The following is a 23,946-nucleotide window of genomic DNA, read 5'->3' as shown; positions in this document are numbered from 1 at the left end:
CTTGAAAGTGGTTCAATCAGTGCAAGAATTTAAATCACTAAAGCATAAAAAGTTACATGCTTCTACAGCACTGCAATTTGGAAATAATGACAGCTATCAAACAAACAAAACCAAGCTAATAAATGTTCCCCACACCTCCCAGAAAACAGCTGCTCTGAAGCAATAACTGAACTCTGAGCTAACCAGAAATCAAAGAGCTTTTGCTTACAGCAAGAGCTAAAATCCAAAAAATTCTACATACCCATCCACTAGAAAACTGGGGGGTGTACAGCTCAATTACCAGGTAAGAAATAAATGCCCCAATAATACATATTGAACAGATGCATCTTTCAATTTAATGTAAACAAAAAAATTAAACAAAGAAACAATTCCAGCACTACCATCTCTTTTGCTGCATGGAGCACCCAATGTCTTCTCCAGTATTTCCTCTTCTGTTCCATTTTAGAAGGAATACAACCAAGCAACATCTCCCTAAAGCTTGGCTAAGTATACATGGAAACACACAGAAAATTCAAAGTATGCCAGCAGGTTTGGCCTACCCTATCTCACTAGCTGTAAGATTCAAAGGAACCACACACTGAGTGCAAAGTATTTTTTGAAATAAATGTATCTGAGTTTATCAGTAGCTCTACAGATTTGCTCATGGTGAACATTTTAATGAAAGGAATTAAAGAAACTGTATTTCAGTTCCTACCAGCCAAAGCTGCATCCTCATCACTTTCTGATCCATATTGCAATGCCATGGTTATTGCTGATAATCGATCCCCTTGGGCTGATCTTTTGTTACTATGAAAGAGAAAAAGTAAAGAAATTTTAAAATGAAAAAAAAAAGAGAAAATCAAAATGAAAAAATTAAAAGGAAAGAGTTATCACATTAACCATTAACAGTCACCCAGAGTGTGTGAGCAAACAAGTGAAGCTCATGACTCCATAAGCAGGAACACAGCCGTGACTAAAGAAGGCTGCAGCCTTTAACAGGAGAAATTCTTACCAAGCCATGAGTCTGCCTTTATTTTATGAGCTGGTCCATCCAACACAGTCAGAAAACCGAGCTCCAGCCTACCTTCTGTCCTATTTTATACACCTGAGTATTTGATTAATTGCAAGAGAAGGGGAATGATAAGAAGTCTCTCCCAATTAATAACGTTGGAAGAGATTTTTATTGGGATTTATCTGCAGGAAGGAATTCAACACACTAAAAGCAGTATTGTCTATCTTCTCCCATTCCCTCATCCCCACCTTTGGCATTTTCAGCACACATAGTGCCTGCAATGAAGCAGCCTCCTGTGTCTCTTAGGTGGAGCAAACTGGCATCCACACTAGCTACGGTCTCACCAAGACTTCTTCAGCATCCCCCTCTTTTGTCCCAAACCTTGGGCACAGTATTTCATATCACACTATATAACCTGTGCCTGACATTCTCTGCCTTTTCACAAGATCAACTCTTCAGGCACTCCTGAAACAGGCTCAGCCTTTTGCTGCAGGAGCCAAGTGAAGACTGGGAAAAAGCAGATGGGCTGAGTGCATGCCTGGGCCCTACACTTTCCTGTACATCCTTTCCTGCCTTTTGATACAAACACACAGATATCATTTCCTTAGTCTGTGGGCCACCCCTCTAAAACGTCCTCTGAGCTCCTTTAGTCCATGACTTTGGGCTGCCTGTGTCCCTGCAGACCTCCAGGGCAGCAGTGCTGGTGTGCAGTACTGGGCTGTGCCTGCTGAAGCCACTTCTGGTTCTGTCCTTGCTGTACTTTGCCCCTTTCACCAAAACCCCTTCATTCACCTGGGTCATTTTTATTGCAATGCCACTGACAGGGTGTGCAAGCCCACACCTGGCTCACGAGCACATCCATCTGTAGCACCTCCTCTGTGACACCCTGGGGTGCCATGGAGCTGTAATTCACCTTCCCACTCAGTGCAGCTCCACCTGAGCCACTCCAGCCCCAGCATCCTGTCCCACCCCTGGGTGCTCTGCTGCTGTTGAGTGGCCCAGCTCTTGGGTCCATGAGCACCCACACAATGCTCTTCCACAGCCAGGATGTCCAGCTGGGCATTCCCAGCCAGCCCCAGCCGGGCACAGCCCCAGCCGGGCACAGCCCCAGCCAGCCCCAGCCGGGCATTCCCAGCCAGCCCCAGCCGGGCACAGCCCCAGCCGGGCATTCCCAGTGGTTTATCCCTGTGCTGCCAGTGGCAGCTGCTGCAGCCACCCCAGAGAGCACTGCCACCATCCATTGGCCAGCATGAAGGACTGCACACACTTCTCACTCAGCAATAACCACAGGATCAGTGTGTTACCTGCCTTAATCTCACCCTAATCCACAGCCCAGCACCACAGCAGGTATGAGGAAGTAAAATCAAACAAAATTTAGCATTTGCATACGATGACGACTCAGCTTTTCCTCCAAGGGCACAATTTACTTACCGATAATATTTGTTAGAAGAATTTCTCTCATCCCCAACACTGCCTTTACCCTGTGAGGAAGGACCTGTCAGCTTGGAAGCAGCCAAATTTGATGCAGTCCTTAAGGCAGGAGAGGCAAGCCAAGGAAAGGGGGAGGAAAAGAAACAGGCCCACCATAAACCCATGAAAAGACGCAGCAAGAAAAAAGCTTTTTACAGAATCACTTTGACAGATCAGCCAAAAGGTTCACAGACAGATGTCTGGAAGCTAAAAGATATGTAAAACTGAGATCCTTTCAGTGCTCCAGAATTTTATGTGGATTTTGTTTATAAAGTCAGAGGAAAGTAACGTTTAGCTCAAGCATTGATAGCTGTACACACAGCTCAGCCTAAATAGCAGTGAAAGCAGCCAACAAAATGTTCCTTGGCATCCAGATAAAGCCAATCATACAGGTCCAGTCATGTTTTATCAACACCTAAAGTCACTGTCAAGTTGGTTGACAATGCATATCATCAAGCAATTCAATTTTGCCACTTCAAGGGAGGACAGTTAAATGCACCCACAGTGAGCAGTTTAGTATGGCAAAGGAGACAATGAGCTCTGCAATAAAAAAAAAATTTGACACAGTGGCAACATATAAAGCTTAGGTTAGTAGCATTATGATGATTTGAGTTTGAGCTATCAATGACAAAGAACAACAGACGTAAATTCAGAAGAAAAATACAGAAAATGCACTTGAAGTGAACTTATGAGGGAATTTTACCCAAATCAGCAATAGGTAAAGGAGAACTCCCCTTTAAGACAATTAAACATTTAGGAATTTAAATAAAAATAATGATTCTGTGAAGCAGATTCTTTAGAAAGAAGCAACAACAACAAAAAAGAATAATGGTTCGATAGAAAAAGCAACCAGTGACATACACAATAGCAGGCAAAAGGTTTGGTTTGGTTTTCATGACACTTCTTCCCTTATCCCAAGTTTTTCTGCATTCAGCCCAATATTATTGTAGCCACCTTCAGGCAATATTTTTTTCCCCAAGTTAGAGAAATAAAGAAGGGAGCTGTCAATGATTGTGATTGATTACTTCAGGATTTGAAGGTCTGTTGAGAACACAATACACCAGAGAACATCCAGAATAAGGCAGCTGAGAAGTGGAAATGGGTTGGCAGTGCAAGAGAGGAATTCAGCTAACAAATATCAGTGTGATTTATCTGTCATCCCTTCTTACACAATCAGCTTTATTTTAAAGAAAAACCATTGAGCCTCAGAAACAAATATGACACACACCCTAACATCCTGAGCTCCATCAATGGCAAATACAGTGAAAAAAATAAAATACAATCACAATTTAAATAGAAAACCTTTATGCCTCTGTGTAATTCTAGTTGCTGCAAAGCAAACACATATGTATGTTCAGTGCCTGAAGAATCAAAGTCTTCTGCCACTACACATACTTTTAAGAAGGAAAATTATTCACCTGTCAGGAATTACTCAAAGAGTATTTCTGGTTTTTATTTTTATGTGCTCCAACAATGATTCACCTACCATAGGAAGGATGTTGATGCTGAACAAACCAACCAGAAAAACCACTTCAGCAGTAAAAATCAACCAGACAACTTCCACTTCTTTCACACAACAATCCTAGGCAACACTCTTAATACTGACACCATATACACAGGAAAAATTAAACTACCTTCCAGTTAAGTAAAGGCAGTGTTTCCAGTTGAACCATACAAACCTTTGCAGGAAATGACAACAGTGGTTTCCCAGCACCAAATACCACTAAACAGCTCTAATATATAAAGAGATTCCACCTTGTAAGAGTCTCCCAACTCCTTGAATGGCTTGCAGGACACTGCTTGATTTATTTGGGATAAATGACACAGCTCACATTGGCAAATATCTCAACTTACTTTTGAGTGCTGCTCATAAGTAAAACGTTTATATGAGAAGAAATTTAATTGCATTTCAGTTAAGAAACATTTATAATGACTGCATCACTTCTCTGTACACTACGGATTTTCACAGAAGAAAATGCTGTTTCCCAAGTAAAGTCATTCCATGAAACAAACAGAGCTTTCAACCCTCATCAAGTGTTTTATACCTGCATATTCAGGGCCAAATCTCTGCTCCACTGATTCCTAAATCCAGATCTTCAGGTTCCCGTGCCTCTTTTCATAGCTAAAATTGCTTTTCAAACAAGAGTGGACTTCCCTCTAAGTATCTTTTGCCCAAGGTTCTGTTCCTATGTTTCTGCCTCTACCTAACTGTGATTCCTTTGGTTTCAGTTCCTACCCAGCATTTTTCAATAAAACAAAGGACCTTGTTCCTCAATATTCATTTTCTGTTATTAACTTATAAAAACATGGTGGAAGTTGGCCATAACTTGTTAAAGATCCACTGACACTATTTTTCACAATCAAGTACATCACAAAAATATTTCACCACAGAAGGATTACAATGAAAAAAGCTTCCTTTCAAAAAGTATTTTAACCAATATACAACTTTTTAAACAACACTAAGATTTCAAGCCATTATTTCCCACGATACTCCCCACAGCACAATTAAGGGAGTGTCAGTAAAGGTTTTCATATGAGATTATAGAAAGAACTCTGTTTGCAGTACCTGATTCGGAGACTTGACTTGGCCAACTCACTGTGTTCAATCTCAGCCTTTTTCATATTAAATATCTTTTTAATCGCATTTGCATCCTGTCAATTAAAAGATTTTTTTTGTTTAATGTTGAAAGTGAACAATATTGTACTCAGATATATCCAGCTATCTAAAAAAAAAATTAAGGTGTTTTTACATCTAGATATAAAACAATTTTGCATAAGAAACAAAGCATGGAACAAAGTCTGCCTGAAATACTCCCACACAGTATTTTTACAGAGGCTTGAAAAAACTGAATAGCAGACCTGAGCAGCTTCAAGCTGATTTTTAGTCATTTTTGTACCCCAATTCTACTTAAAGCAATATAAAAAAGAAAAACCCACTAAAAGCTATTAAAAAATGCAATCACGGTCTTGCGAGCTTTATGCTCAAGACTTATTTAAGCATCAACCAGCACAGAAAGCAGTTAAGATAATTTGAACTCAAATCACACTATGAACAACTGAAACTAACCTTGAACACTTGGGATCCAGGCTCATTGTAGGTTTTGGCATTCTTTGCCAGAAGATCTATGTCCTTGGCCATGGCATGAATGCTTTTATAAGTTCCATTCTGTACAACAAGAAGCAGAACTGGTTGAAGTGGCAACCTTCAGACAGCATGAGAACTAAGGCAATAGTGCAAAGCAAAGGAATTCCCATTCAATAAAGGGAATGTTCATAGAACAACAACTTATTTGTAAATACAACAGGTAAGTATCTGGAAAAAGTAATCAGACAAAGACAGTAACATACGTATATGCTAAGTCTTTATAAAGCTCATGAATGCTAAGATTGAAAGAAACACCTAATAGATTGTACTACCTTCATTTTGAAGAGTTCTGACAAAATGCTGTTTTAACTTTATTCTCTAGTTCAATCTATGTCCCATCCCTCTCTACTATACAAAATGCTAGAATTACAGAACAGTATTTCAAATTACTGGGGAAGTAAGATGAAAAATACATCAGTACAAAACATCTATTTATAGCACTAGAACAGAAGTAGGTGATGATAATACACAGCCAAGCCTCAGTACTCCAATGTTTTACATGAGCAGCACTTGCCAAGGAACTGCTTTAAGCCATTAAACATCAAGGAACCCAAGATATTCTGGCTCCAAGCCAGCACTCCACAGGTCACAGTGCTTGATCTTCCACACAGAGATTCCTGCAGCACTAACCCAGCACAGAACACTGAATCCCCACAGTGTGCAGGTTTTTTAAGAGCAGAGGGAAAACACATTGCCCTTCCTGCCACTATAAATCCTGACTTCTTACAATTCTGGAATGCTTACTGTACCCTGATATATTAATATGTTCATACCTGTATCCTTTGGGCAATAGTTTTAAGATCTATGGGTTCCTTTATTATTGCATAATAATCTGGATATTGCTGGAAAACAGAAATAATTTATGTATTACTATAAATAGTCACAAAGCTTTTGTTCTAACAGCTCACAAAATGAGATAAATTGAAGATAAGAACAGTGTAAGCCTCAAAATATGGCACTAGGCTTCAGCTTGGACAAGTTAGGCCATAAGGCAGATACCAGGAATTATAATTCATTAATAAACTGACATAAGAGACCAGTTCTGACTGAAAATCAAATCCATGGTGATGATTTTCAGAATATTTATTCTGCTGGTTAAAACTTTCACCACAAAACCAGAACACCACTGTTCTGAACCAGCAGTAAAAACAGGTGGAGTTTGCCACTGAAGAGGCAGAAACAAAGAACTGCACCCTGAGCGTGGCCATCACAGCCTGTAACATCAGTTAGAGAAATGTCCATAATGAAATAACCTACATTATTAAAATACTTACCACTTTAGAAGGAAGTTTCTGAAACAGTTCACTTATGAGGCGTCCTGAGGGGTTTGTGGCAACAGCTATAGCTTCAAGAAGCTGTTCCAGAATTTCCTTCAGGTAACCTGGAGATGACTAATGTAGGAAACAAAAATGACAGAAAGTTTTAATAGCAGCCAGAGTGGAGTGGTTCAAGTTGCACAGAAACACAGGAATTTACACTTCAAAGGTAGAAAAAATCAGCTACAAAATACAGATGCAACTTTTGAAGACAAGATTGTTTATGTAGGTAAAGGTACACTCGGAAACTGTAATTTCAGCTTTAACTGCAGACTGTCAGACACACATCACAAAAACCAGGCCAGCCCAAATTTCCTCTCATCACACTCTGGGAACAGCTGCACTGACTGAATGGGGCACTTGCTGATAACTGATGTCATTAGACACAAATCCTGCTTGCAGCAAACCTCAGTGTTGGCATTCATTCAAGCACACTTCATTTTATTCCAACTAAACCAGAACCATGCTTTTACCCATACCAGAAACTCACAGCCCTTTTATTACTAGGCAAAAGTAAACACACATACATGCTGTGAAGTAATTAACTAATAAACTTGCATCAGAAATACCCTTTGGGGCATAATTTAATAATGAAATACTACTCAATGATTTTTCACCCTCTCAGAGTCAGCTGACATCCAGTTACAGCCTCCCCCTTCTGCAGCTGTCATGCCCACACTTACTAATTCAGAATTTGCTTGATTGTCATGTCCTTCCTCATCATCATCATCCTCCTCAGTATCACCTTTCTGAACAAATTCATTTTTTGTGCGCAAATACAGCTCCCACAGTTTGCAGGCAGCTTTATATTCAGGAGAATCTGGCTGCAAAAAACAAATCAAACATTCCAGTCAAAATTCAGGGCATTCTCATCTGGGAGAAAATTATAAGTTATTAGCTGAAAGGTATTAAGTGAGTAATAGAAAACTTGGGGAACTCCTGCTTCTTTTGTTCTTTGACAGGAGAATCACAATAAGCATTAGAAAATATAATCTGTATTCCTTGAAAGCATCCAAGTCTTTCAGAAAACTTAGCAATAAAATTAGCTGAGTTGAGACTTGAACAAGACAATTAGATGAATCTGGAGAAATCACTGGGTTTTGTTGAAGTACAACACCAGCATCGAAAACAGACTAAATTTCAGTATGCCAGAAATCTGATTTAAGCCAATACTGCTGTCATTGCACCGCACTTGAAAATTAACTTCTGTGGAGGAATGCCAATAAATACCTTTGAAAGTACTGCAATGGTTTACACTCAGCACTAACTGGGAAATTCCAAAGAACCTGACAGCATGCTACCACCTGTGTACACCTCTAGACACATCTTTTAGAAGAGGCAGAAGCATTAGTTAGAAAATTAACTTCTAAAAATACAGAGCTAGTAGTGGCAGACAAGCATGTGCATATTAACATTACCCAGAACAAAGACAGCTTTCCACCCTTGTGTTTTTCCTTCCCTTTCCTCTGTCATTTAGGCTCTATTTCAGGTAATCCTGCTGATAATGTCACCTTATTAGTGCTGATTGCACTCTTACTTCACTCTCTCAACCTCTGACAGCTAGTAATACAAATGAGAAACCAACATGAGAACTGCTCCTGATCTTGCCTTATTAGGCTTAAATATTCTCAGCACATTAGGCCAGGTGTTGCTTATGAAGAGCAGATTTTTTAAGGGTATCCTGTTCCACAAATCTGCTTCCTTCTGTATTAATGCAAGATGCTCAGGAGTGAGAGAGTGACTAGAAACACAAAAAAAACCCAAAGGCTGCTGTTCTGCTGCAGCATTGCCAATAAAACACCTGCTGGAATAAATTCTTTGACAATCAATCACTGTCCCTGGTTTTGTCCATGCCATGGAGCTGCCTGGGAAAGGTAAAAGGTGAAAAGAAGAAGAGGTTAAGTTTGTGTGCCACAGCTCCATAATTCTCTGGAAATGCCAACATTCCCTCATCCTGGAATAATGGATACATATTTCTAGTCTAATGCAAGATCTCTATGACACATGCCAAATTTTGAGCCCATAACTCTATAGGAAAGGCAGCACACATTCTGAAAAACCCCAATCCTCCTCTCCTGCCATCAAGTCCTTTTCCTTCATATAAAACCCATTAATGTTGGGGTTTTCACAGTGAGTGCCTTGCAAAGCTCCAGGAGTACAAAATGGATTTGGGAATCTTTGTACTTTTCCTCCTGGAAGCAGAATGTGCAAATGCATAAATCTGATGGTTTTCAAGAAGCTACTACACACAAACACGTAGAACAAACACTGCCTTTCTGGATGTCACCTGGCTACCCCAGCTGGGTTATTCAGAAGGCACTCATTTGGATCATCTCCAAAGTCAAAGATAGGTGAAAGGCAATATTAGCAGGTTTAGATTTGCTCTATCATCTCATTCACCACATACAATTTCACTGGTCTGTGGATTTAACATAGTCTTTCATTAAACAAGATTAATCCAATTTTTCCCCACTGCCTTATGAAAACTGCAATAAAACCCATTAACATCCATAATAAAACACAGATCCAGTTTGAGGGAATTGCCAAGGGGGTTGTCTTGATGACTTTACATTCACACAACAGTCAATGTGCCTTTTTTTCACTTTATTAAGTGGCAAATGGAAGAGAAAGATTCAACACTCCTACCATAAGCTTGCTGTTAGCATAAATATTTCCTTCTGGGAGGAAAAAAATAAATCTTTCTCCATTTCAAAGGGTTACACAGAGGGTGTTGTAAAATGAGAAAGCTTTGACAGAGGAGTATTTTTCTCAGTTTATATCTCCATTTTTGCTTTTGATCTCTTTAGGAAAACTACATAAAGATCATCCCCACATTATTTTACAATATTCCACAAGAAAAATTGCTGTAGTAGGACATCTTAGAAAGATACAGTCAACATTATGGAAATACATGCAAATAACTGCAATATGTGCTGTTCTCTTACCAATAATACTTCAGGCTAAATTGAAGAGGTTTTGGCCAAACCAAGGCAGAACTTGAACATCTCTAATCCTTTTACAGTGGATTTGAGCTTTTACATGTAGTTTGCTCACCTTATAGTAAGCCTTTGCATTGTTAAAGAGAAGCTGGAAATCAGCAGTCAGCACATTCACATCATCATATTCCTCCATCTTCAGCTTTTGTTGGATTTTCATTAAATCAATTGGCTGAGAAACCACTTCATAATAATCTGGCTGATTTCTGTTGCAATGACAAAAACAGGCATCATATTCCAAGCAGTAAAACCCAAACCACAGCTCTAAAGCTTGTGCATGCTTATGACTAAATAAACCAAAGAAAGTTCCAATACGTTTTTGTTACAGCTAAAGGATCTGGGCAGTGCTCTATCAGTCAGCTCACTTCATGTATGTTCTGGTACTGCCCTCAGCTTTCTGAGTTTAAGAGAAAATTCAGCCTCTTACTTAGCTACATTTTCAAGGGTCACTTCTATCAACCCTCCCAAGCTGTGTCTTCAGTATTACATCCCACCACTCATACAGAATATCTTGCAGTCAAAGGCATAGATGCTTTAGGCAAGTGTCACAGGAAACATTTTAAATTAATTCAGTGCAACGTTTTTTTTCCCCTGAAAAAGAGCACCAATGTAAGCAGTCCCACTGAATAATTACATCAAACACTTGGATCAAACACTGATGTGAAACAATGACAAATGTGGCTTAGATTTTTCACAAATTTTTGCTGAAGTATTTATCAGTTTCCAGTTCTCCCTGATGAGATCTCAGGTTCAGGGTTTAGCCAGACCTGTGGCCTTACCTTCTCTTGGGTGCCCTGATGAAGAGCTCACAAAGGAGCCTGCCCTGCTCATCCTTGTAGTCTCTGATGGTGTTGTACAGCTCATGGCAGACTGCAATCTGAAAGGCAAGAACAGTGAAATAAGGGCAAGGGACAGAATTTGAAGGAGGCAACAAACCAAAGCCTGCTTACAAAGGGAAGGACAAGCTGCCAATCCACAGCATGCCTAAAGCAGAAGTGAGAAGCAATTGGAGCACCTCACACTTTAGCAGGATACCTGACAAGCGTGCCAGGTACTGCAGGATTTCCACTTATTTTTTGAATACATGGAGCTTATTTCAATGCTAATTCTAAGTAAACACCCAAAATGTAAATTAATTCAGTGCAATTCTCCCAAGTTACAGGCATCTACAATAACAACAGGGGTTCTTCTGCCCTGCAGTTAATTAACATTAGATTGTTCATGCAAAGGCATAGCAGAGGCATTGCACACTTCAGCAGTCACTGCCTGTGCCATTCCCCACTCATCCCTCTGTATTTGCTCTGCAGACACAGCTCTCAACTTCTGCACATTATGATTTCAGCTCATTCTCCAACATCCCTCCATCTGCTAAAATCACCAGCAAATAGAGAAAAGCAGCAAAAACAAAACAGAAAAAAAAAAAAAAAAAAAAAAAAAAAAAAAAAAGGATGGAAGTGATGAGCCAGGACCAAGGGAAAGCCAAAGCTGAATGAGGCCCTAAACCAAGGCAGGAACAGATTCAGTGTACACATGCTACATATATCATTAATTTTACAGTCCAGCATATTCCAGACAGGGATACAGTATCCCCAAGAAAAAAGGTGCAATCAGTGAGAAGGTACTAACAGGATCTACAGTTGGGAGATTGGAAAGTCTCCTCCTCTTCCTGCTTGGGCCTGGTACATTGGTGGAGTGATGGGCATCGTCGAAGTCTCCACCGCTGACGCTGCTGGAAGGAGAGGTGGCTCTTCGCCTCTTGGAACCCATGGAATCCAACTTCTTCTATAATGAACAGAAACATTCTTAAAGCCCTGGCATTGCATCCAAACCCTCTGCTGAGAGCGGCCTGCAGAGCTAGTAGAGCTTCTGATGATACATTTGCCAAATGCTACAGGTCAGCGAAGCCATTTCTGTGAACTCCAACCTTGTGGAAATTCTCAAGAGTAAAGGGAAATCAAAATGCTCCTGCAGTTTTAGTCACCAATGACAGCAAAGCCAGGAACCCCCAAGCTCACCCTGATGGAGGTGAATTTAGCAGCTCTTTGCAGAATATATTCTTAAACTCTCTATATTTTCACACCCTTTCCCATGCAAGACAACTAAGCAAGAACCACTGTTTTCAACAAAAAAAGCTGTACAGAGAAACATGCTCAGTTCTGATGTAAAAACACTTCATTCCACGTCAAACTAAAAAAACCAGGAAAAACAGACCAACAAAGGAAAAAATCAACCAACCAACCAAAACAGATTACAAATGAAAAGGGCCACAGAATACCTTGTGTTATATTCAAATGAAAAAAAGGTCTGGATCACGGTGGGACCTCCCACTCCCAGTTTATGTGTGGGATGAGTGGTTCAGCCATGGAGAAGCAGACAAAGCCCCCTCCTCTTTTGGCCACAGTTTTGCATTTACCAACACAAGCAGTGACAAATGAACAACCACCATCCAACAACTATGGTAACTTATGGAACAAGCTGTTGGCTATTTCCCAGCTTCCAGTGACAGCACCAGAAAATATCTTTATGGTGGCTATCTCAAAGGCTGAGGACAGAACAGAGGCATCTATCCCAGCCTATCCCCATTTTCCAAACCCAGGAATTTCTTTTAAGAGGCACTCAGATGATTGACAAGGTATGGCAGCACAACGTAACTGTGCTAAAGCATTTTTGCTAGAGACAGAGATAACTTCAGGCACACACATGAGATGAGTAAGGCAGGAATAATCCCAGTTAGGAAAAAGAAAAGCAAAAGGCCATGGCAGAGGGATGGAGATACAATCGATAATTTACCAGATTTACCAGAGTAGAACCAGCACCTCGAAAAGCCAATCTCCTCATAGTGTCTGCTGAGCAAGCACAGAGACTGCGAGAAGGGAACACTCTGAGAGTGCCAAACCAGTAATGGTGTTAGTACAGCCACAACTGGAAGACAAGAAAAGGAAAGACAGAGGGAAGAAAATTCAGAGTAGGTAGATAAAGAGGAACATCAAAGAATAAAGTGGATAATTACAGTGATGGAGAAAAAAAGCAAGAAACAGAAGGCAACTTTTTTTAGCCCAGCAGAAACTCTACGAAATAATTTTGTACACAGAATGCTAGACACTTCTGTCATTGTCACAGTAAAAATACATTTCTCTAACGTTCCTGAATATGCATTACAGATTTCACAGCCACTTGCTAGAGAATGATTCATCAAGCAGAGCAGAAAGTAAACAGAAGTGATACCTGACCTGAGAGTACAAACCAGAACGCTGTAAAAGTTAGAGAATGCAAAGCAGTACAGTGCTTACAACAACATAATCTTAGGGTCAACAAACACTTAATAAACTCTAAGATGATGCACCTCCATCACTCTTCAGAGTGGACTTTTATACTCAGAAGTAAGAAATAAATATGCCACCATACACTAAAAATACACTGTTTCAATTCCTAAGCAGTCTCCAGGTCTGATTTTTTCCCAGAAATTCCATGTGAAATAAACAGAACCATTTTATGGCAAAATGTTTGCTTCTATGTAGTTCTTCCAACTCCTGCCTTCAATCAAACCCCAGAGAGTCTTTCCCTGTTGAGCCCTCTGGACGTTTTCATAACACAGACACGCAGAGAAGCTCTGTGGTTTATCAGCAGGCGATTCATTTTGGGAACTGACAGCTGCCTCACGCTTTGGCACTGCCTCCAACTTTCATCTGAGGGCTACAGTCTGGAGAGGCTCCACCACACACGTGCTGGGAAACACATTCCCAGGTTGTGGAAGAAAGGCAGGAGGCTCTACCAGAATCAATAATTCCGCTTCAATCAGGAACCCAAAAGTACACTCAGTCCAGTCCCATCCTGAAATAAAGATTTGGGAACCTCCCAGCCAGCACCAGCCTGCAAATTGCACATCAGCTGCTTCATGTCCACTGAGGCACAACACTGAGGCTCTCAGCCACACTCTGACACTGCTGTGATCAAGATGTCCTCACCACTCACACACAGCCTCCAAAAAACAAGGTTTTTCTCCTTTAATAACCATGCAAAACATGTATCAGTCTGGACAACATCACAAACAACAACATCAGCAGTGAATAGAGCTGCTGATGTAACACTCTCACTGAAGGTGAGGCAGCAAAACAAACTTCTCCCTGGATTGCCACACTCCACACTAAGCACAGAGAGCTCAGCTGAGCACTGAAACACAGGGTTTTACTGAAGAACCTCTCTCCCACAGTTTCTTCTGCAATTGCACCGCTGGCTCACAATTCTCTCAGGAGTCACACCAAGAATCTCCACCGCTACCAGGGACCCACCTCCAATGCAACAGGAGCTCGAGCATCTCCTTGGTAATTGGCCCCACCAGACATAAAAATGTCACAAAACTACAGCAAGAAATGCTCTGGCCATTACTAATTCACAGGTATACAGATATACACAACGGGGGAAAAGTCGTCTCTCCCAAAGGATGTACAGGAGGACCACGAGTGGCATCTCCTCCAGGCTCCCTACACGAACGTTTTACACACATCGGACACAATACAGTTAAAATAAAACAATGCATTCCAGCACACGGTTCATTTTCTGCCTCTAGGCAGAGGAGAGCTAAAAGCCAATAGATACCACGGGTAGTACTTATTGCTATCAGGATCTCCCACGTTTCACCAAAACCGCGAAACATGGTAAATTTAGCAAAGGGAACAAGGGAGGGAAGCGCAGTCAGAATTTCCCCGGTTACCGATCCCATTGAAACCTGCTACGGGACGGGAAGAGAGGGCTGGCAGCAACTAGGCACTGCAAAAGGGCAAAGCTGGCGAAAAAGCGAGAGGGATAACACATCCATCGTTTCATCAACACCGAGACAAGAAACAAAGATTGGAAACGTGTAATCTCCCCGAAGCGCCGGAGCCCCTGCCCGGGAGGTGAGGTGTTATTGCCGGCAGGAGACAAAGGAAATCCCCGTCCCGGCACCGGGCGGGCAGGACGGTGTCCCGGGCCCGCCCCGCGCTGCCGCCACAGCGGGCAGGACCCGCGGCCGTCCCCGGGCCCGCCCCGGGAGCGGCCCCTGTCACCCCGCGGGCCCGGCCCGGCGCCGGGACCGGGAACCCGGCGGGAACGGGGCGCGAAGGGCTCAGGCGCACCCGGGCCAGCGGCCGGAGACCGGGACGGCGACACGGCCTAGGCCCGCGGCAGGTGACAGGGGCGGGCGGCGCTCGGCGCCCCGGGCCCGGCGCGGCGGGGCCGCTGCGCGCTCGGGCGGCGCCGCCACACAAAGGGAGGCAGCGGCCTCCAAGCTTCGGCCCGCGCCCCACCCGCGCCGCTCACCCCGCCGGCTCCGCTCCGCCTCCCGCAGCCGCGGCCGACCCGGGGTGGGTGCGCGGGGTCCGCCCGGCCCGGCCCGGCCCGTCCCGCCGGTACCGCCCGTCCCGACACCGCCGGTGCCGCCGCCGCCGCTGCCGCAAAGCGCGCCCAGCCGCCCAACGCGCCGAGCCCGCGCGACACCCCGGCGGGGCAGCGCCGGCGCGCTTTACGGCAGCGCCCGCCGGCGGGAGCACGTGGCGGCGCCATGAAGCGGCCGAGTGAGCGCCGGGCCGGGGAGGGCACCGGGCAGGCAGGGCACCGGGCCGAGCACCGGGCAGGGCGGAGAGGGCCGGGCACCGGGCAGGCAGGGAGAGAAGGGCCGGGCACCGGGCAGGGGGAGGAGGGTGCCGGCCCGGCCCCGTGGGCTGGCGGCCGCCCGTGGCCAAGCGAGCGGCAGCGATGGAAGGCGCGGGCGGCGGGGGCTCGGGGGAGCGGCGGCGGCGGCGGGAGCTCAGTGCGGGGTGCGGGTGTCGGTGCTGACGGGCGCGCTGCGTTGCAGAGCTGAGGAAGGCGAGCAAGAGGCTGAGCTGCCACAAGCGCTACAAGATCCAGAAGAAGGTGAGGCCCGGCCCAGCGCGGGCCCCGTTGGGCGCTTTGGGGCCGGTACGGTGAAGGGTTTGGCCTTAGGCTGAGAGAGTTTTCTTGTGCGTGTCTTCAGATCAGAGAGCACCACCGAAAAGTCAGGAAGGAGGCCAAGAAACGGGGACACAAAAAGCCCAAGAAGGACCCCGGAATCCCCAGCGCGGCGCCGTTTAAGGAAGAGCTTCTGCGGGAAGCGGAGCAGAGAAAGCAGAGGGTGAGGTACAGTTTGTGCTAAAGAGGACAAGAGCTGAGACCATCCCTTTCTTTAAGGAAGCTTTGTGTGCACTCTGAGGTGCAGTTCTGGCAGATTGTAGAGAATCCCAATAGACTCTTGCTTTGGAAAAGTAAAAAAAAAATCCAGATTTGTACAGCGTGCAATGATTTTCTCTTTAATTTTTCACCTTCGTGTCCTCGCTCTGCATATGAACATGCTGGAAGTGTTACTTCTAATGCAGTCAGGGTTCCCTGTGGTGCTGGGGTACAGAAATGTCCCATCACAGTGCTGGGAGTTCAATCGTGGTATTGTGTGATCACACAGAAAATGGGGATCTGCTCTCTACAGTGTGGACTGGTGTGACTTGGGAGCAGCACCTTTATCACCTGCAGCGGAGGCTGCAGAGCTGCTGGTTTGGGATCAAGTTCATGGATTGCTGCCTCTGGGTGGGTAGGATGAAAAAAAAAAAGAGTTCCCAGAGTCAGGACCTCTAACTGAGCTGGCTCAGGAGCTTGGGTCAGGAATGGGGAGAAAGAACGTTCTTCCTTACCACCTTCAAAGATTTTTATCTGGGTTTTTGTTTGCAATCAGCTTGAAGAACTGAAACAAAAGCAGAAGCTCAACAGACAGAAAGAACATGAAAAGAAGAGGAAGCTGGAAGCTAAAAAGAATGCAGCCACAATCAAGGAGAAAGCAGAGGGAAAGGTAGGGGTCCTGAATGATTTTGATTGCTTGAACCTGTAGAAGTCATCCTGAAACTGCACCTTCTTAAGCAGCATGTTAGGTGTTACATTTTCATGCTGAATATGCACCCAAGTATTTGACACTAATTCTCTTTTAATAATTTCCTTTTTTTTTTTTGTTTTTTATTTGTTTTAGGAATCCTCTGGCAGATCTAAAGGAAAGACAAAAAAGCTGAATAAAAATTCTAAGAAATCATTCTGCAGGGAGCTCACGAAGGTGAAATGCTTTAACTATTTTTAGATCGTTCTGTGAGAGTCAGCAATAAGACCACTTGTTATTTTCCTTTTTTTTTTTTTTTTTTGTATTACTGTTTAAAACACAAATTTTGTCTGTGATGAGCCAGAACACTGAAGTAAGGGATTTTACAACAGAAAGTGTTAACAACTCTTTTTGTAAGCCACAGCTGTACCAGAGTTGTGATCTGGTCTGTGATGTCTTATTTGATTCTTGTCTTTTTTCTGAGCCAGGTGCTTGACGCCTCAGATGTGGTTCTGGAGGTTTTGGATGCCAGAGATCCAATGGGCTGCCGCTGTCCTCAGCTGGAACAAGCTGTCACCAGCTCTGGAGGAAACAAAAAGCTGCTGTTGGTTCTGAACAAAATTGGTAAGAGACACAGGTTTTCTCAAAGTGTTACTGGCACTGTGGTGCTGTGGTAGGTGAGCTATGAGGATTTTAAAGGAATCTGAGATTCCATTGAAGACATAAGATCCAACTCTGAGCTCGCTAAAAAGGCTAGAAATTACCAAGTTACCAGCAACTAAATAAAGAAAATAGCAAGGACAACAACAAGAGCAAAGGGAACTTTGTGGTAAAGTAGCCTTTGCAAGGATTGTGGGATAATCCCTCACAGAACATAATTTTGTACCATACAAATTCTTCTAGCAAGACTCCAGCATTAAAAACCTAGTACAGAGACCAGAAATGTAACTGTGATGTGTTCTGCTAGGGCAGAAAAAGAGACTCTGTGCCTTTGGGGAGTGTACCCAGTTATACCAGAGTTCACAGCCAAACATTATTTGTCATGATAAGATTAATTTAAGGAGTGAAAGAACTGCTCTTCTTTCCAGATTTAGTGCCAAAGGACAACATAGAGAAATGGTTGAATTATTTGAAGAAGGAGTTTCCAACAGTTGCTTTTAAGTCAGCAACAATGATGAAGGACAAGACTATGGTAAGAGCACTGCAGGCTGTCCCATGAGAAACTCATGTGTTTGCAGTCATACATGTTGAAACATCTTCAAAATCCCTTTTCCCCGGTTTGACTGCACTTCTGTGATTGATGGATGTGCCTTTACACTTTGACTGAGCTTTGCAGTACAGTGGGGGAATTCTTACCGCTGAAGTTACAGTAGATGAATAAATCTAAGTATCCATATTTTATCTTCCTTAATAGCTCCTGACCACAGGGTTTTTTTGCCTTTGAATCCTGTAGCAGGAACAGGTCACAAAAAGACGTGCACGTGTTGATTTCTCAGAAACCTCTCAGTATTTTGGAAGCAAATGCCTTTTGAAGCTGCTTCAAGAGTATGGCAAGACACAAGACAAAGCCATTCAGGTTGGGGTGGTAGGTAAGTGTTTGGAGAAAAAGGAGGAGTTTCCTTCTCCCATAAAGCTTTTGGATGCTGTATTACAGACTGGGTAAAACTGCTAACACCTTTGCTAGTGACCTTTCTAGTCACTGTTCTTTGATCTAAAGCTCTCAGTGTTGTTGTACTTCAGCTGACAGTGATCCATGGTGCACTTCCATGGGGATCTGTGGGAGCACAAGGAAGGCAGGATGTGTGCTCCACTGGCACTGCCTTCCTCATGCCTGACAAAAATCCCACAGAATGTAGCACCACAAATCCTACAAGTGTGAGAAATGAGGATACATTCTTTGTCTTACTTCTGTAGTGAAGACTTCAGATCCAACTCTGATCTCACACTGATGCTTACCTTAGCGAAGATACCTGGAAGAAGCTGTTTTGATCAGTGTTAAAAAGCTGTTTTCTTATTTAACTTACAAGGATTTATTGATTTTTTTTCCTTAGGCTTCCCAAATGTGGGAAAGAGCAGCATAATCAACAGTCTCAAAGGAAAGCGTGCTTGCAATGTTGGCCTGGCAAGAGGTGTTACCAAGTAAGCTCAGTCTGATGAAAGCTGTTCCTTTCCTTGTTTGTTGTGCTTCAGTTACCTTGAGTTTATGTTTCAATCCATTAGAGGCAAAGCCCACCAGTGTGCAGTTTAAAATCCACATTAAAATTTGCAAGATGAAAGGTATTGATATGTGTGATGCAAGCTCTCTCCAGGGGGATAGAGTGTATAAACTTGTTTTGTTTGTTTAAAGTTCTGTCCTACACAAAGCACATGATGACAAAACACTGAAACTGACTGTATGAAGTACATTCAATCCAACACTGAGCTTTGTGTCTCGCATCCCTCACCAGTGCCAGTCCTTCACTGATTGTCTGCTCACAGTGCATTTCTCTCTGAACAGGTCCATGCAAACTGTGCACCTTGACAAGCAGACAAAGATGCTGGACAGTCCAAGTGTAATTGCAGATCCTTCCAACAGTGCCCTGGCTCTGGCCTTGAGAAGCATCATCGACCCTGAGGGATCAGACTCAGCAGGTGTGCTGGAAGGAGTAACTGCCCTCATAAACCACTGCAGTAAGCAGCAGGTGAGCTCCAGCTTTGCTCTGCATCTCTCACCGCATCAGACTTCTCTCTAGGTTTCTCAGACCTAATAATGAAAGTTCATTTTGTGATACAATCTTACAGGAGGCCAGCGTGTAATGAGCTCTGCAAAGATGTATCAAATTCTGAGGGTGTCCAGCCCTGCTCAGAATGGCTTAGAATAATTGCTGGATGGCTCCTTGGGTGTGTTTTATAAAGCAAAAGGTTTGCATTAAAGAGAAAATAACAAATGATACAAAACCAAAACAAAAGCCATGCACAGATGTAGGAAAGCCCCTTACACCTGGCTAAGACACCCCAAAAAGCCCTGAGCACCTTTGTGCTCCTTCTGAAGTACACAAGGATCAAGGAGGGTTCTTCTGGTAAACTGCCAATAGAAATATCTCCAGGTATTGAGAAACTTCCAAAGCCCAAGAGGTGCCCCTGTCCTGGCTCTGAGCCAGCCATGGTAAGAAGGGCACAGGACTGTCTGGCTTGGCTTCCTTATATGTTCAGAGGTAAATCGAAACTCTTTTCCTTATATAGAAACATTTGCTTGGGTGTGGGAAATGCACTGTAACAATTTTGCTTTAGCGAATTCTGATAGTTTCTGAACTGCTTTCCTCAACCCTGCACAGTGAAAAGGGCAAGTGTGAGCCTTCATCCTTACAAACAGAAGGCAGAGCAGCATGCCATGATCCTGACAGCCAGAGTAAACAACATTGCTCTTAAGACCTCATCACCACACAACCAGAGAGTGAAAAATGATGATATTTTCTGTGTCCTATGGTTACAGTGAAGACCTCAGATCCAACTCTGATTTCACTCCAGTTTCAAGCAAATTAACCTAAGCCTAATTACTTTCAGTGCTGTGAGAAGTGTTGTCACAGACCAGTGTGCTGTCTCTGTACACCCACGAGTCTGGGTGAATGGCAGATGAGTTTGTTGATGAAGTAGGCATTTTGCTTTGTAATGTTCACTCCCACGTGTGAGAGGAAAAACAGCTTTTCACTTACTCTGTCCTCACTGTTATCTAACTTCATTTGCTCTTTTATTCCTAAAACTATGAGAAAGGTGGGCATCTGTTTCTAAATGTGCCATTTCCTTTTACCCTAGGTAATGATGCACTATAATATCCCTGATTTCAGGGACCCTGAAGAGTTTTTATCTTTACTGGCTCAGAAGAGGGGCATGCTAAAAAAGGGAGGTGTTCCTGACATTGAAAATATGGCTAAATTAGTGCTTTGTGACTGGACAGGGTATGTATGCTGTGAACTTTGCTCTATGCTGCTCACCTTTTTCTCACTCCTAATCCAGCACAGCAGAAGCTCCAAGTCCAGCAAAGTACTTAAAAAGGAGAGGGTGCTTTTTTCCCTTCCTTTCTCACATTTTACTTGGGTAAAGAGCTGGATTGTCCAACAAATTTAGAGAATGCCATCCACAGATAATTTTGTAAAGTTGTGAAGGATACATGAGAAGAGTCAAAGCCTGTTGCACATTACTCCATAGACAGTTTCTGTAATGGAAGTCTGCTTTCCTCTCAAATACCAAGTCCATGTTGTCCTCTTCTGGACAGGAAAGGATGTGGCAGATTTTCTGTGGAAATTTAGGGTGGTTCCTATATTCTGAGGGTAGGAATAAATGTAACTCAGATTCAGTAATTGACTGTGACTATCTTCCTTGCTCAAGTGGCTCAGCTGCTTTTCTAGCTGAAGGTTTTACAGGCAGGTGATCTGTGGTGACAAATGCCATTGTGTTTTCCTCTCAGGAGTGGGCTATCCCCTTAATACTGTTGACAACTTCAGAGTCAGATTTTAATATCAATTGAACTGCCGTTAAGTTAGTTAAAGTTAACTGCTGTTAGTTTGAGAGCTTTGTGCTCTGGGTTTTATTTTTAAATACAGTGGTTTAACTGTTATCTTTAGTTGTTTTTAACGCTGATTTTTATTTTCTCAGAGCCAAAATAAAGTACTACTCACAACCACCAGAAGTTCAGAAACCACCACCCTATCTTACAGAACAAAAAATAGCTGAAATGCAGGAAGGCTTTAATTTAGATAACCTAGAACAACAAAACAGCAACACTGTTCAAGGTAGGACTGTTCCTGTAATAAACTACCATTAACCACAGAGTCACAGACTGGCCTGGGTGGGAAGGGGCCTTAAAGACCTTCTTGTTCCAAACATTCAGTGGGCAGGGCCACCTTTCACTCACCCCAGATTATTCAGAGCCCCCTCCAGCCTGGCCTCAAGCACTCCAGGGATGGGGCAGCCACAGCTTCTCTGGGAAACCTGTGCCAGGGCCTCATCATCCTCACAGCAAAGGATTTTTTCCTGCTGTCTAATCCAAACCCACGCAGGTAAACTCAACAAATCCAGGGTTTCCAGCTCTCAGCAGTTTTCTGTAGATGCCTCAGGGAAAGCTTTTGTCAGAGAATTGTCCTTGCCTTGGTGGCAGAACCCTGTGTGGGAGTCCTGTCTATGACAAGGAGGGGGCAGAACTGTAGAGTCCCCTCTTGGGGGCTGGGCATTATGTCTGTGCTGAGTAACAGGGACTGAACAGACACTCTCTGTGTTCTCTGCAGCCTTAAAGCACCCCAGTCCAGCAAGCAGCATTGCTTTCCAGTCAGCTGGAATGACAAACGGCACCATAGAGGAAAATAAAGTGATAGAGGAAGCATCAGAGCGGGGAAACATGGAAACAAGCAAGGAGGAGGAAGAGGAAGAAGAGGAGGAACAGGAATTCACAGAAAGTGATGATGATGATAATATGGAAGAAGAAGATGATGATGATGATGTCAAAGAGGTAAATGAGGGTTTCACTAGGGTTGGGCTTTTTTCCTGAATTAAGGAAACAACATTGTTCCAAGTCACCTGGCCTCAGCAGTGAGGCTCAGCTATAAAAGGGAACATCCACACTCTCCCCAGGTTCTGCTGGGTTTCATTTGCATGGGAGATTTCATAAGTGATGTTTAAATAATGTCTGACCACTGACTTGTAGGAAAGCCAAGATCAGGTGACCAGAAAAGCAAAGCCTGGAAAACGACAGAGGACTCCTACAAATTCCAAAGAGCAGAGGGCAGGTGTGTATTCAGAACCCTGGCTTAAGGAGGGGCTCTGGTGCCTCCAGGGTTTGCACTGGCTTCACTAACACAGGATTTTCCCTTCTCAGGAAATGAACGTTCCCGATCACTGTCCATCAGCTTAGACAAACCAGCAGATGAAGATGATGCCTATGATTTCAATACAGACTATGTGTAACAAATCAGGTGGGAAGGCACTGTCTGGAGAGCTACTACTGCCTCTCAGAACAGTCAGGAACACTGGGGTTGCAGCAGAAGCTGGAGGAGTGCTGCAGAACCAGAGCTGCTGCAAAGACTCAATCATTGCTGTGTCAAATAATGTACATAATAGTGAATCTCCCTTAAAAGTTCCAGATTTCATACAGGCCTAGGAAACTGTTATTCAGCTTTGTCATAGTTTGTTTCCTATATTAAAGCCTATTTAAAAAATTCATAATGGACTTGCATAGTCTGTTCATTTTGCCTTATAAAAATACCTTTCAAGAGGAGAAACCCATCGTCTTTGAAAAATGAATTATAAATGTTTCATTCTAGTCATGTTCAAACAACTACATTTCACAGTAAATTTTCATTCCTGCACAAAATCTAAGTTTTCCTAGAGGATTACAAAGATTTTGCCCCTAGAGCATTAATTTTAAACAGTGACTTTTTGGTACAATTTTGCCAAACTTGTAGAATTTTCACAGGTCAAGGTTGGCTAGAAGATGCTCATTTAAGCTAGATATAAGGTACTTTACCCAAACATTGTTTTATGTTCTGAACATTCACTGAGAATGGTAAATGAGATTTTATTAGTAATCCATCTCCACTGGGGAACAAGTTGATTGATCTTACAGTGCTCTTGAACAAGAGTGTTGTTTTCTGATGGCACCTGTTACACCTGGCAATAACTGGTAAATATCAAGCAAAACACGGCCCTCTGCAATAAGGATTGCAAAACAAGGCCCTCTGCTGTGCTCAGCCTGTAGCAGAAGTGGGATAGCAAGAGAATTGCCAAGAGGCCCTGTAGCTGCTCACAGAATTAAGTGTTAAGAATACAATTAAGAATTAATTTACAATTAATGCCTAACACTAAGTCTCTCCAGTGCATCTGTTTTCTTTCTATTAACTGAAAAGTATGATTTCTGTGTTCCTTGATAAATAAGTGTGTTTTCCCTCATTGTAAGTTGAGGCATAGATTCTCATAGGCAGCTTAAGAAGGTGCCAAGTGCAGACATAAAGAGGCAGTTCCTTTAAACCTGCTAAAACACAGCCTGCTCAGCTGAATTACATTGGTGTCAGCTAGTCCAAGTAAAACCTTTCAAAGTTGGTAAGTGAATTTACTTCATTACTCCTAACTGCTTCAAGGTCAAGAATGATTTTTGTTCTAATGGTTCATCAAAATCCAAGAAAAGAAACAACAGGTGACAAACCAGA

General features: G+C 43.1%; 2 protein-coding genes and 4 non-coding genes across 10 annotated transcripts in view; 5 read left to right on the top strand and 1 right to left on the bottom strand.

The window, feature by feature from the left end:
- Positions 1-15,459, bottom strand: part of PBRM1 (polybromo 1) — a 58,103-nt gene extending 42,644 nt beyond the window's left edge. For 4 of the 5 annotated variants that reach the window (XM_063411524.1, XM_063411519.1, XM_063411522.1 and 1 more), the window contains exons 1-10: positions 15,217-15,459; positions 11,545-11,700; positions 10,698-10,795; positions 9,977-10,124; positions 7,606-7,746; positions 6,881-6,997; positions 6,380-6,448; positions 5,529-5,627; positions 5,028-5,113; positions 695-786 (exon numbers count right to left, since the gene is read on the bottom strand). In XM_063411524.1, coding sequence (XP_063267594.1) covers positions 695-786; positions 5,028-5,113; positions 5,529-5,627; positions 6,380-6,448; positions 6,881-6,997; positions 7,606-7,746; positions 9,977-10,124; positions 10,698-10,795; positions 11,545-11,700; positions 15,217-15,459 — 1,249 coding nt within the window. The remainder of the gene's footprint in view (positions 1-694; positions 787-5,027; positions 5,114-5,528; positions 5,628-6,379; positions 6,449-6,880; positions 6,998-7,605; positions 7,747-9,976; positions 10,125-10,697; positions 10,796-11,544; positions 11,701-15,216) is intronic. The other variant, XM_063411520.1, reaches the window with a different exon arrangement.
- Positions 15,397-22,966, top strand: GNL3 (G protein nucleolar 3). Its single transcript, XM_063411528.1, has 15 exons — positions 15,397-15,470; positions 15,752-15,810; positions 15,911-16,048; positions 16,640-16,753; positions 16,928-17,008; positions 17,260-17,395; positions 17,860-17,963; positions 18,225-18,360; positions 18,823-18,910; positions 19,269-19,452; positions 20,564-20,706; positions 21,404-21,540; positions 22,033-22,253; positions 22,449-22,530; positions 22,620-22,966. The coding sequence occupies exons 1-15, from the start codon at positions 15,458-15,460 to the stop codon at positions 22,706-22,708; spliced, it is 1,725 nt and encodes a 574-aa protein (XP_063267598.1). The 5' UTR covers positions 15,397-15,457; the 3' UTR covers positions 22,709-22,966.
- Positions 17,451-17,523, top strand: LOC134558338 (small nucleolar RNA SNORD19). The gene has a single exon (XR_010082337.1). It is a non-coding gene; the product is annotated as a small nucleolar RNA SNORD19 (small nucleolar RNA).
- Positions 18,649-18,722, top strand: LOC134558339 (small nucleolar RNA SNORD19). Its single transcript, XR_010082338.1, has one exon. It is a non-coding gene; the product is annotated as a small nucleolar RNA SNORD19 (small nucleolar RNA).
- Positions 19,127-19,202, top strand: LOC134558341 (small nucleolar RNA SNORD69). The gene has a single exon (XR_010082340.1). It is a non-coding gene; the product is annotated as a small nucleolar RNA SNORD69 (small nucleolar RNA).
- LOC134558340 (small nucleolar RNA SNORD19) lies at positions 20,207-20,280 on the top strand. Its single transcript, XR_010082339.1, has one exon. It is a non-coding gene; the product is annotated as a small nucleolar RNA SNORD19 (small nucleolar RNA).
- Positions 22,967-23,946: the final 980 nt, after the last annotated feature.

Source organism: Prinia subflava, chromosome 14 (genome assembly GCF_021018805.1).
Source record: "Prinia subflava isolate CZ2003 ecotype Zambia chromosome 14, Cam_Psub_1.2, whole genome shotgun sequence".
Lineage (NCBI taxonomy): Eukaryota > Metazoa > Chordata > Aves > Passeriformes > Cisticolidae > Prinia > Prinia subflava.
The sequence above is the reverse complement of the archived record's forward strand: the minus strand, read 5'-3'. Positions and strand labels throughout refer to the sequence as shown.